This window comes from Mauremys mutica, chromosome 8 (assembly GCF_020497125.1).
Source record: "Mauremys mutica isolate MM-2020 ecotype Southern chromosome 8, ASM2049712v1, whole genome shotgun sequence".
Taxonomy (NCBI): Eukaryota; Metazoa; Chordata; order Testudines; family Geoemydidae; genus Mauremys; species Mauremys mutica.
The window spans coordinates 14,003,975-14,018,242 of record NC_059079.1 but is presented as its reverse complement, the minus strand read 5'-3'; the positions used below and the strand labels follow the sequence as shown (position 1 = coordinate 14,018,242).

The 14,268-nt window shown below is 40.5% G+C and overlaps 1 protein-coding gene across 1 annotated transcript in view; it reads left to right on the top strand.

Annotated features, from left to right (window-relative positions):
- The window catches only part of DAB1 (DAB adaptor protein 1), a 418,072-nt gene that overhangs the window by 320,042 nt on the left and 83,762 nt on the right, over positions 1 to 14,268 (top strand). The window contains exons 9-10 of the mRNA XM_045028235.1: positions 3,368 to 3,507; positions 5,563 to 5,661. Coding sequence (XP_044884170.1) covers positions 3,368 to 3,507; positions 5,563 to 5,661 — 239 coding nt within the window. The remainder of the gene's footprint in view (positions 1 to 3,367; positions 3,508 to 5,562; positions 5,662 to 14,268) is intronic.

The window sequence follows — 14,268 nt, the reverse complement described above, 5'->3', positions numbered from 1 at the left end:
ATAACTAGTTCCCCCAACATGGTTGGTTTTGTAATTTAGACAAGATCTACATTTTCTAGCGTACTTCCCAAGTCTACAGGTTTTGTTATTTGTGAATTTGTAGTCTTTGCTCATTTTTCATTTCCAGCACACTTTACAATTCCCACATCATTCTTAACTTGCTGACCATCCCCCATTATATATCAAAAAACCACTTCATTCTGTTTAATCCACTTCTTAATAAATGCTGAATGTGCATAAATGAAATGGGTGTTGCCTGTAAGCATACAGAGCCATAAAATGTACGTTAATGGGACTATTAATGTTGTGAATTAGGGTACATTCAGAAAAAATGATCATAGGCTCGAGTAGAAATTTGCAAATATCTGAATTGGGTACAAGTTAATGATCATGATGCAGATACAGAAAGCATTCTAGATCACTTATGAGCATAGAGTGATGGCAATATTAATATTAATTAACAGCTGCTTTTTGCTATAATGAAGATATAAGATTGGAAACTGTTGGTGAGTGCTTTTTGAATTGGATTTTATTTACTGCAACATAAAATTGACTAGACATGTTGTTTACACATGTGACAGACATGCAGCAAAGCCCACTGATCTGGCTGTGCATTGTTGTGTATCCAGATGTTTTTTCAGGGCTTAGTGTAGCAAATGTTCTTTCAGTGCTTTAGCTGTCGATACTGACATCTGCCTCAGCATTTCCCTAAGCCATAATTTTAACATTACTTACAGTTTCTGACTCATCATCTATCTGCCATTAGTCTTTTATAAAATATCATTTAAAAGCATGAAGATTCAATCCCCTATTTAATCCCTTTTGGGAATGCAGAGGGGAAACCTAATTGAGGGAGGGAGATAGATGGCAAGGATCACTTGTCATTGCCCTTATTTTTAGTAGGTTATAATTCAGCCATAAAATATTTGCCATGAGCTAATATTTGCCATGAAATTTTGCAGGTCACTTGTTCATAATGTGAACTGTCGTGCTTGTGAGTACTCTGGGTGAAGAGAAATCCAAATGAGTCCTTCATTTGTAAATGTTCTTTCTTGTGCATGTTCGCTACATATTTTTCCCGATGAAAATGTTAGAAGGATTTTAATCATGTAAATTTAGAGAATCATAGATTGAGGGAAGAAGTCTAATCAGCTTGGTATATATGTAAATGTAGTTGAGTTGATAGTTATTAATTGCTTTTAAAAAGAAGTCTCTGAATTCTACACAATAGCACAGAAGCAGCTATTAGTTTTTCTTTGCTACTGTAAGAGTCAATGTTTAAAGTGCTTAAATGCAAGTTTTAAAATAGAAATTAGAGCTGGAACAGACAGAGACCACATCGTTCAACCATGGGTGCCTAACATTAGTTACTTAGATTGTTAGTCATTTGGGGCCAGGGATCATCCTTTTATTCTGTGTTAGTTCAGCATCTAGCACAATGAGGTCTTGGTTCATGACTGGGCCTTCTAGGTGTTACCACAGTATAAATAATCAATAATAATAATAATATAAATCCACAGGTGGGCACTTAAACAATTGACCTGATTTTCAAAGGTTCTAAGTATATACTTCTGCCACTGAAGTGCTCAGCATTTCTAATTTTTATATACTCCTTTTCATCTTTCTTTCTCAGTAGAGCTGGTCAGAAAATGGAATTTTTTTTTCTGCAGAAAATTTTGACTTCTCAAAAAAACTAAAAAATGTCATCTGAAAACTGGAAGTTTTCAGGTTCTGGGTTTTGGATTTCTCATTTGAAAATCGGGACTCTTTTTTTCTGATCTGTTTTTACCTCACAGATCTTTTAGATATTTCAGTTGTCGCTCGTGAGGACATACTGGACTCATCTTATCCATTGCTTTCTTTTCCAGAAGCAGGCTCAATTACTGCATGCTAAAGATTGTGCCTGAATCAAAACCTCACATCCAAACACTTCCAAACTTTGTGGAGATTTGGATTCAGATTTGGATCTAAAGACTGTCACTTGGTCCTGTCACTATTTCGCTATGGGTTTTCATTTTTCCTATCCTCTTCTCTCCCACCCCCATATTCTTGCCTTTCTTTATCTGTGTTACATTACTGTGTTGCTTTTGGTTTGTACGTTATAGTGATGCCTGCTCATGTGGTCCACCTGATTCAATTTCTCAGAGTCTCTCCTGCTTCTGCAAAATGGAAAGCAGCATGTGAATATGTAAACCTCCTAACTCTCACAGAAGAATGGGAGCATCACACTTCTGTTTTGCATTAGTAGCTATTTTGTGTGTAGTTAATGCAGCTTGCTTTTAGTAATGCCCGCTTCTTATTGGAACCGGTCAGTGTCTAGCCTCTCAACTCTTTCTTCTTGTTTGAACTTTCTTCAGGAACTCACCTTTTCATAAGTTGGACTCCTGCTATTATATTCTCTAATTTGCAATTGCAGTCACTCACAAACACAAAGCTGTATTACCATTCCCAATCAAGAAATTCAAGGTTCTTGATTAAGGTCTTCAACCAGCTCTCAAAAAGACTGATTCCCAAATCAGTCTATTTTCCCCAACCACTCAAGGTAAAGAATCTACTCTTGCTTCTCTAAATGCTCAGGAATAACCCACTTGGGAGCTCATCTGTTTGCTGTCTTTCTAAGAAAGTTCTCCTTCTCATGGTTTGTTATAGGATTTTTGATTCTCAGCTTTGCTCTGTCACTTGTTTCTGTTTGCCTTCTCAACACCTAAGTGTCTCACTCAAAGCAAATTCCTTTTTAATAAGAATCACCCTGTTTCCTCCTCTAGGCTCTGAGTGACTCTGTGTGAATTCCTATTGACATTTATGTTGTTGCTATGTATTGAGAAACAAAAATAATAGTACCAGGAAGCAGTAGTTGCCATGACTTTTGAGCAACGAAGTTGTATAGACAGATGATGTATTTTTTTTTATTTCGTGAAATAGAAATGATAAAATACAAATCCTGACATTACAAATATTACTAGTACAATTGGACAAGTTGCAGTACAGAGAGGCAGTATCATATCGCTATTAGAGGTGGACTCAAGATGCAAAATTCTGATCTGGAGTGAGATTTCCAACACCCTGCACTGATCAGAAGTGTTCAGGTGCATGAGGTTTGATTCAGGCTCATCTCTTACTTCTGGAAACTGACATAGCTTGCAAATTTCATGCAGAAGATTTCATACACTTGCAATCCCACTGTATACACATTTGAGAAATACAGGTTTTATTTCACTTGTAAATTTCTCCTAACTTTATGCAGATACTCACATGCGCAGGTACTGAGGCATGAACATAAATTTAACCTTACATTTACTTGTGAGCATTTGTTTATTTTTTCCTTTTTGGTCATGTGATTTTCAGATTTTCACTTCTGTCTTTTCAGGTCAGGATCGCAGTGAAGCCACTTTAATAAAGAGGTTTAAAGGTGATGGTGTCCGATACAAAGCAAAACTGATTGGGATAGATGAGGTTTCTGCAGCGCGAGGAGACAAGTTATGCCAAGATTCCATGATGAAACTCAAGGTGCAGTGTGACTTTTAATGTTTAAGTGTTACAGAATAAAGTGGGGAGAATTTCAGATTGAACTCTTAGTCGTTCTACTTTCATGGCATTGGGTCAAATTCTCCTTCACTTAGACCACTGTACACACAGGTGTCATAGAATAGAATTTGGCTAGTTCTGTACAAGGTCCTGATTCTGACATTGATAAGTTGGGACTTCACCAATTTGTTGCTTCACATTCTGATGTTAGGAATCCACGATGGCTCTAGCAGTGATCTTGACTCTAATCTAGACCTTTAATCTAACTTCCTCTTTTCCTCCAGTGGCGCCCACCACCAATACCCCACCTAAAATATGGAGGTTGGATTTGAGGTGTTGGCCCATCTCTAGTTTCTATAGGCAGAAAAACACAATAAATAGTGTCCTTAATGTGCTCCCTGAGGAGCTCTACAATCTAGGTAGATAACAGACAAGCTGAAGGAAAGGGGCAGGAGGTGACATAAAGCAGCATGAATGAGTAGTGAAGTGCGGCAACACACATCTCGTGGTTCACCAATTTTGGAAATATTCCCTTACAAGTAAATTGAAAAAGAGCTATGAACATTTTGTAATGGTGGGGGAGGGCCTGTTTTAAAGGAGGGCCCTTCATGTCTCAAAACAGCATCTGCCACAAGCCGTTAATCTGATTCATCTGCGTGTAGGCCCTTTTCCATTCATTGCTTGATTCCATCTGCCAACATGCTGTGTGGGAGACCTGTGGCCATTAGGACACCAGGCTAGCCTTTTTTGATCTTTCTCGCATAGGAATGCCATTTCCATGTCTCCAAGGTGCTTAATTCCTGTAAGTGTAGTGGAGAGACTTGCCTAAGTAATGTGAGGCGATTAGATCCATCCAGAGCAGATGGTCTCACAAATTCATATGCTTGTCTTTTGAGCTAGAGCTCCTAGCTCTTACCATGTAACGTGAGGGAATCATTCCTCTTCATTTTAATCTTCATTCCCTTCTGCTGAAGTGTTATGTTACCTTCGACATTCTGGTCAAGCTCCAGAAAAGCCACCCTGGTCTAGTGGTCTGAGTAGGTAACTTGGGAACCAGCGACTCCTGAGTTTTAGCACTGGCTCTAGCATTAAGTGGCTGTATGGCCTTGGGCAAGTCACTTAACCTTTCTGTGTCTGTTTCCTCATCTGTAAAATGGGGATAATAATACTGATTTCATACCGGTGTAGTGGGGATTAATTAGTTAATGTTTGTAAAGCATTTTGAAGATGCAAAGTGTTAGGCTAAGTATTTTTATTTATTCACAAATGTAATTTGTGACACTGAATCCTAGGCTGGTAGCATTGGTAACTGATAGAAGTAGGACTCTGAAGATGGAAAGAGAAGTTGCTATGTGAGTGCCAGGTTATATCTCAGCTGTAATAATATACAGAATGCACAAATAGCCAGTCCACCCACTGGACAGAAGAGTCCAATAATAGGGTAAGTCCACTAGACAAAAGGAGAATAAACAGAAAAGGCATCCCATTTTTCAGTCAAGGCTATTGTTAACTTGCAAAGAAGATCTTTCTTTAAAAATGAAAGGTCAGTTGGCTCATTTTGTTCCATGAAAGAGAGAGCCTTTTCCCTCTTGCCTTATTTAAAAAACTAAGCAAGAACAAATAAATTTGCAGAGTGAAAAAGCCTTCTAGAAATCAGGTTATCTTCAGCTCAAATAAGAACAAATTCCAAGGAGGACTGGATGGCTCAGGGAATTGGTAAGAGTTTCTGTGTGGATCATGCATCAAACGGGCTGTGAGGAACATGAAGAAAATTAGTATTTGGGGGGAGGGAAGGGTGGAAGATGATGGTGGGGAGGAGGCTCAACCTGGATTGGCCTTTAAATTGTGGCTGCATATAGTAAGGAAGAGCTTGTGCTTGATTTTGAGAAGTTCTGAGCATGCCTAGAAGCCAGAGAGAAGCATCAAGTGCTCAACTCCTCTGAAGTGATGCCCCCACTTTTTGTTGTGTGTGGGCACCTACCAGAAAATACAACAAAAAAATAGTGAAATCAACCCAACCATTCTTTGTCTCAACAGGGAATTGTTGCTGCGGCTCGTTCGAAAGGAGAACATAAACAGAAAATATTTTTAACTGTCTCCTTTGGAGGAATCAAAATCTTTGATGAAAAGACAGGAGTAAGTAAAATAATCACACGATGGAACAAACTTGAATCTCGTGATGGATGTATCCATAAAAGCTTTTCCTAGCTGGGCAGTAATATCACAGTAACGTAGGAACACATAAACAACAAGGAGTCCATCTTAAGATGCCACCGGACTCCTTGTTGTCTTTGTGGATACAGACTAACACAGCTACCCCCTGGTATAGGAACACGTAAAGCATCTGGCAAAGTTGATAAAACTTTATCGTATATCAAAGCAAGCCGTTACTTGACTCAGGTGCAAGGGAATTACACTAGAGTTTGTTATAGAGCCTGATCCCGAGTACCTCATGTGCCTACATGTTCTCTGGGTTGGGCCTATAAGGTATTGTGGATGGAGGTGTCAAATAACTGCTCTACATTCAGATCGTGTTGGTTTAGTCTGAAGAGGTGAGGGTGAATATACTTGTATTTTGGTAGGATTGGTGTAGTACATACTAAAGAGCTCCTGTGATAAGTTGTTTGCACTTCGCATTTAACCTGCTTTAAAATTGTTAAGATCTAATGGAAGAAAATACCATCAATTTGCTTGGGAGGAAAATGCAGCTGCGTGTTATAGTTCTAGCAAAAATAATGGTTCATATGCCTCCTTATTGTTTGATACCATTTGATGCTATCAATAATTACATTCCCTAGTTTCACAAAGCAGAAGTAAAGGTTCTTACAGCAAAGAAATTTGAACATAAAGAGCCTGCTTATAAAGACAATTGGCCACAAACAGAAAAGATTGACCATTGTCAGAGAATTAGCTCTGTGTAGAAGTTACCAAAGCAAATAGAATTATGCTCACAAATAAGAATGTGGGTAGCTATGGAAATATTAGGTAAATAATAACAAATGATATGCTTTGGATCTTACAGTAATCGCAAAGGGATACATTCTATGCCCTGCACGTAGCTAGAGGAGCTGGATGAGGACTGGGCAAGGATGAGGAAGGAATTCTCCTTCCCCTTTTAGGCCACCAACGATACAGCTGCACTCTAGCTTGGGAGCATTCTTCCCACTTTGGGTACCCCAACGTGCGCTAGCGCTCCGCAAGCTAGCCCACTAAAAATAGCAGTGTAGCAACTTGGATTAACTGCCTGACTTACGTACCCGGGGCGGGCTGGGTAGGCTTTTACTCAGGTGGCTAGTTCAAGCCACCGCCCGTGCTAGCCTTTGCTATACTGGTATTTGTAGCATGTTGACTCAAGCAGAGTTAGTGTATGTCTGTCTGCCTGAGCTAGAAAACACACTGCCATCTGCAGTGTAGACATACTTAGTGTGCCTGTAGACTGGCTCCACGGAGGCTTCTCCAGCCCAGTAGCCGCAATCCATAATACGGACCACCTATGGTGGGAGGATAGAAGGATCTGTGAATTCCCTGTCCACCCTGCTCCCAAATCTACTTGTTCTCTGCATACAACCATACAGCTGGTGCACACAGAGCCAATAACTGCATCAGCCTTTGCATTGCTCTCCAGAATCTGGTTTCATCCTTGTGCAATGAAGCCATAGTGATTCCAGTGCCATAAGGAGTCTCTGTGACTGCAGAGGCAAGGATGGGATGTGCCTAAAACATCTGTTTTGTTCCTAAAAGCAGCTGTCAGATCCATAAATTCAGAAGGGGAAAAATCATGATCACAGTCTCACACAGTGCTCCTGTTGACTACAGTGAGTGTATCCCATTCACTGCAATGAGAGGAAAGTAATCATGATTTCATCAAGCAAACAATTGCCACAAAATTCAGAACTTTTATAGTGATACATAATCATTAGTAGAAGTGGTTTCAGTCATGTGTATTGGAATGGGGTGTGTGTGTAGTAAATAGAGATTTAAAAGTATAAGTTTGACTGTTTAGATTTCAAAAAGCAAAGACTAAAGGCTGGTCCATTAGCATCTGGTACAGAAGTCACAAGAGATTTTGTCGCTTTGTGCTATTTCTGCCCTGGCATGATCACGTATGATTTTTTTTTCCAACTGCATTAAAAGAAATCTAAGCAAAACATGATTCCACCTAGAAAATAATGACACAACATTCTGGCAAACTGATTTTGATCCTAATTAAGAAGATCTTTACAGCAGTTGAAGCCCTGTCTTGAATTTTAAAAGGTTTTTGATTTAATTTATTAACTAACTATTTAATGTGATGCCAGAAATAAAACAGGGCTAGTGATAGACAGAATTAACTTTGATCATACAAATTAAGTAGCATATAATCATTGTCATTGGCCTCATTAGTACATAATATGCATAGATTATGATATGGTCATCTGGACAGTATTCTGTAGGGACACAAATGCAATACATATACTGTATTACACACAAAAAATGAAATTACAAGGACATAAATAAGGTTGCAAAGCAGAGGTGACATATGGGGGGGAGCACGACTCAAGGAGACGAACCTTTAAATTGTGCTCCCCAATATCAGCAGGTATCAGTCATCTGTGTTGCAAAGTCAAGCACTCAAAAACTTAGGAAATGCCAGAATTAAGATTGCCTTAATTCAGCTACCTTGTGTGTAGGTGGTATGACAGTCTTTCGTTACATAATCACATATTTTTTTCAGAGGATCCCTCCCTCACTTAGTGCACAAGAGGAACAACGCTCACATAATGAGCAGCTATTCAATATGTTCTTTTCTCCTCATTTTTCAATATGTGGCCCCATGCCTTATTTACCACACACTGTTGAAACTAAACTGTGGTGCTCATCAATATATTATCTGAGTGCTTCACAAACATTAATGCATTTATTTTCACAACATGCCTGTGAGGTGAGGTGATATTATTGTGACCAAAAAAGCACCCCTGTGTTCACACCACACATGCTGTAATAACGCACTTATCAATCATATCATGGTGAAATACATGTAGCAACATTATGTGAAAAGTTATGAATTCTCCCTATGTGATATTAGCACATGTTCAATGCCAAACAGCCCTGCCCAGGCAAAAGTAGTTTAAAAGGTCTGTCCTAAACAGAGGAAAGTTTCTTTATCTCAGTTTCTATATAAGTAATAAACAGAGTCCTCAAGACAGCAGGAGAAGGAGATGGCAGGAAACAGAACAATATGTATTTTAGTAAACACAAGTGGGGGAAGAAAGAGTAGGGAGCCTCTTTCACCACCTGACTCCATGTTGCCTTCCTCATGGTTTGGATAAACATTGTTTTGGGCCTCTGAAAAGAGGGTCAGTCACCATCTTTCTGGAAGACTGTGGGTGAGAATGGCCAACTTAAACAAAGCCTTGAACCAAAACTTTCTAGAGTGTTAGACTTTTAGATGCTTTTCCACTTTTATTTGCTTGTAACCATTGCTAACTTTATTTCTTGTACTTGAATTCACTTAAAATCCTATCTTTTTTTTGTTAATAAACTTGTTTTATTTTTAATCTAAACCCATCCAGTGCTATGTTTAAACTGACTTGTTTGTTAACTCCGCTTGAAGTAACAAACTGTTGAACATTGACTCCTTAAAGGGCAACAAACCTCAGTATCTGAACGGTCAAAGAGAGGGCTGGAGTATGTTGGGGTCACCCTGAAAGTAGTAACCTAGGCTGGTGGAAGCCAGAGTGGAGCTATAGACAGACTGCTGGGGTCAGAGAGGCTGACCCAGGGCTGTCTTGCAGACAGACACTCAGGGTGTGACCGGCATACTGGCAGACTGGTTGCGAGCAGCCCAGATTGGAAGTTACAACTACAAAGCATTGCAAGGCACCCAGGGTTATGGGGCAGGCAGTGACAACTCCTCATAAGTCTGGATTGCATCCTAGAATGTGACAATTATTATCCCCATTTTAAAGATGGGAAACTGAGACACAATATGAGTAAGATAACAGTATCTACTAATTTTGAGTGCCCAATTTGAGACACCTAGGACATGATTTTTCAGCATACTTAGCATTATATAGTATTTGATATGTTCAAAGCATAGCTCCCATTGACTTCAGTCAGAACAGTGAGTGCTCAGCACTTCTGTAAATCAGATTCCAGAGTATCAAGGCAGGTACCCAAAAAATGAACACACAGTTAGTGGCATCTTGATTTAAGTCACTTGCCCAGCATCACACAGAAACTCCGTGCCATAGGCAGGGATAGAATCCAGTTCTTCAGAGCAACATTCATGTGCCTCAGCTATGGGATCACTCTTTCTCTTCCTGCAATCTCCTGCATCATTCACTACACACGATAAGTTCTGCAACAAATAAAGCAGGGGTCCTCCTTCACTACACAGCCTTGACTCATCACCAGAGCAGGTCCATCCTGTGCACTGAATAAGCTGGGGGCTTGTGGAAAAAGTAGTATTTGATCACATAATTAAAGACTACATTGTAAAGTATATGCACGAGGGGATTGAATTTAATTCTGGCATTACCTAAATTGTGAGTGCTTGACTATGCAATGTTAATGTTTTTTTTAAAATACACGTTATGTGTGTGATTCCCTAGTTTTTAAAGAGCAAACTGAAAAAACAAAAATACCATCATGTGGCATCATCTTGACACATGGGTCATCAGCAGGGTTGGAACCTTTAGAATCCGCCACACAGATGTCCGCAAGTTGAGTTAGAGGAGTAGCAAGTTGAGTTAGTGGAGTAGATTACCATCCTCTACATGGGCCAGCGCTAGAGGGGATATAGGATACTTTTGCCAGGGGCGTTCACAGGTGTTTGCTTACAGTGGAGGAATGCTGAGACTCAGGAACCTTGGGTGCCATTCCAGGCTCTGGAAGCGTGGGGTGCTCTAGTGGACACAGACTCTTCTGTCCATTCTCCCTTCTGTTCCATTCCTTTCAACTTGTCCTTGTCCCAGTCTTGTTTCTTCCCCACCCTTTGCTCCTCATTCTGAGTCCCATTCTCCTCACTTCGTCCCAACCTTCAGGCTTCTCATTCCAGTCTCAGTGTCCTTGCACATGTCCTGGTCTCACCTCTTTGCACACCACCCCAGTCTTCCCCTCATTCCCAGTCCTAGTCTCCTTGCCTAGTTACTCCTAGTCCCTCCCACTCCTGGCTCCTCATCTGATCTGTCTCCTCCAGTCTGGCCTCTGGTTGCCCCATCCACATTCGCGGTCCCCACAGGTTGCCAGTGCCAATCTCCCGCCCTGAGCTCCTTGTCCAGTCTCAGTGTCATCCCCACACCCTAGCTCCGTGTCCCAGTCTCTCTTTTCCTGACCAGTCCCAGTTCTCCCCTTCACCCTGAGACCTTGTTAGACCTATCTCCTTCCCTGCTCCCCCCCTTCCCTCGCACTGGTTCTCAGTCCCAGTCTTTTCACTCAAGCAAGTTGCAGTCTCCCCCACCAGCTCCCAGTCCTTCAACCCAGCTCTGTTTCCTGCTCCCTGCCTGCCTGCCAGCCTCCAGTCCCAGTTTCCATTTCACAGCAGGATCAGTGGCGCTGGAACCAGGAGGGCCACAGCCCTCCCACTTTTTGAAAGTGGATGGGCCTAGCCCATCCACTTTTCACCAGGGTGGACCCCTCCTCTTTCCCCCAACAGTGTATTTTTCCCATGGCTTTTTCTCAGAAACAGCTGGACCAATTTGGATGTGATTTTCCCCAGATAATCAGACTGAGGCAGACACTCAGCATGGGAAATTATAACCCAAATGGTTAACCTTTGGCCAGGTTTAAGCAACTGAAAACAGGGTCTTATAATTGTAAGTGTTGGCCAACCTTGATAATAGGTTGCTTCCAACCCCACCTATAATAACTAGGGCTGTCAAGCGATTAAAACAATTAATCATGATTAATCGTGAGATTAATCACACTGTTAAACAATAATAGAACACAATATAATTTAAATATTTTTGGATGTTTTCTACATTTTCAAATATATTGTTTTCAGTTATAACATAATACAAAGTATACAGTCCTCATTTTATATTTATTTTTAATTACAAATATTTTCACTGTAAAAAACACAAGCAATAGTATTTTTCAATTCACCTAATACAAGTACTGTAGTGCAATCTCTTTATCATGAAAGTTAAACTCACAAATGTAGAATTATGTACCAAAAAACCTATATTCAAAAATAAAACAATGTAAAACTTTAGAGCCTACAAATCCACTCAGTCCTCTTTCTTGTTCAGCCAATCGCTTAGACAAACCGCTTCTTGTTTACAGTGTCACCTGACAGTGAGAACAGGCATTCACATGGCACTGCTGTAGCCGGTGTCACAAGATATTTACATGCCAAGTGCGCTAAAGATTCATTTAAGGTAATAATTGGAGATATACCAATCTCCTAGAACTGGAAGGGACCTTGAAAGATCATCAAGTCCAGCCCCCTGCCTTCACTAGCAGGACCAATTTTTGCCCCAAATCCCTAAGTGGCCTCCTCAAGGATTGAGCTCACAACCCTGGGTTTAGCAAGCCAATACTCAAACCACTGAGCTATCCCTTCTGCCCTTGTCCCGTCATGCTTCATCCACCATTCCAGAGGGCACGTGTCCATGCTGATGACTGTTTTTGCTCGATAACAATCCAAAGCAGTGATGACCAACACATGTTCATTTTCATCATCTGAGTCAGATGCCACCAGCAGAAGGTTGATTTTCTTTTTTGGTGGTTCAGATTCTGTAGGTTCCACATCGGAGTGTTGCTCTCTTAAGACTTCTGAAAGCATGCTCCACACCTACCTCATCCCTCTCAGATTTTGAAAGGCACTTCAGATTCTTAAACCTTTGATCAAATGCTGTAGCTATCTTTAGAAATCTCACATTAGTACCTTTTTTCGTGTTTTGTCAAATCTTTAGTGAAAGTGTGCTTAAAACGAACAACATGTGTTGGGTCATCATCCGAGACTGCTATAACATGAAATATATGGCAGAATGTGAGTAAAACAGAACAGAAGACATATATTTGAAAATATAGAAAAACGTCCAAAAATATATAATATATTTCAAATGGTATTCTATTGTTTAACGGTGTGATTAAAACTGCGATTAATTTTGTTGAGTTAATTGCGTGAATTAACTGTGATTAATCGACAGTCCTAATAATAACAAATCTCCCTATATACTGGTTCAATCTGGTGATTTGTCTCCATGATGCTTTCGGTAGCACAGGAGGCAAGGATTTAAGAGTGACCTAGTGTTTTTCTCATGTGGTCTCATGCATAGTGCGGAGGATAGAGAAAGGGTGGACACATAATGATTTTGGCAGTTGTGCTTGGAGAACTGTAGAATCAACGTTTAGTGGTTGGAGAGCTAAATTCAGCTCTGAGTAGTGCTGGATTCTGCTGCTATAACACAGGGTGCTAGGCCCTTGATAGTGAAAAATCTGCTCGGGGAAACAGGAGTTGGAGCAAGACACACACAATTCCTTTAATGGGGGATCCTGTGAGCCTAAGCCGCCACAGCTGGGGAAACCATGGTTACTTGGTTGTAACTGATCTGCACTGCCATGTGGATGGGAAGGAAGAGCCAATGCAGAGAGTGATTACATGCAGATTGCACAGGCATCTGTTGCCTGAGGCAGCTTCCCCTGCTAGCCATGTGGAACTGAGAGATCTGTGGAGTTTAGGGACAGAACCTCCTGTTCATTGCACAGGGGAGAAAACATTTGGGCAAAGTGTCTTTTTCCCAGGCCCTCTCCTCCAGGTATTCCCTGGGAGAGGATGCTTTGAGCCTCCCTAATTACATTCCTTACCTTGGGCCCCTTGGAAAGGTTATTTAGTTCTCCAAAATGTTGTCCTTGGCTCTTGTCATTAGCTTGTGTTGCTCTTCCATGAGCTGTGGTGGCAGCCGATCAGATCTCAGACAAAAAGGAGAAAACGGTCAGGAAAAGCGTGTGCTTCTGTGTGGTTAGTATCTTATTGGCTAATATTGGATTCTGATTTATCAGAATAAAATATCAATTTGAAGCTCAAAACTGGCACTTCTTTTTAAATTGGCACTATCAGTGCCAACTCTATACAGATGATTTAGAGGAACTGCTCCATAATTCATTATAGGTGAAAAGCTGTATTTGGATTATTATTGGAAATGTTGCATATGGTCCAGACCTAATGTTCATCAAAGAATATTGATTTTAATAACACAGAATTCCAGCTGTCTGGATTTTCTCCATCCAAGTAATCTTATTCAAAGAGGGGGTTGAGGTAGGATATCATTTGGAAAGAATTTCTCTCATCAAGAAAAAATAAGAGAAGAATTTGTAAGGAGTTTGCGATGTAAATGTGGGATAATTTAGTGCATCTACAGTATTACAAAAAGAATGAGGAGTCCTTGTGGCACCTCGTTCTTTTTGCTGATACAGACTAACATAGCTACCACTTTGAAACCTATACTATTACAGAAGAAGTTCTATAAATAACACTAATAACACCTCTCTGCTATGCCTCTCCTATTTATATTCCCTTGGACCAACCTAAACAGCTTCTCTCCCACCCTGAAGCTTATACTTTTCAAATATTTGTCAATGGTTAGCATGTTCCTCCCTGTAAGATTGTGTCCTGTGCTGGGATATTCACAGCATCTCATCTCCTTTAAGAGCCTGCAGTCAAGCATGCCACTAGTCTATACTGCAATGTAAGCCCAGGGTTAGTGGGACTTGAGTCAGCTGACCCATGTTAGGGTATTTTAAACCTACATTAAGACA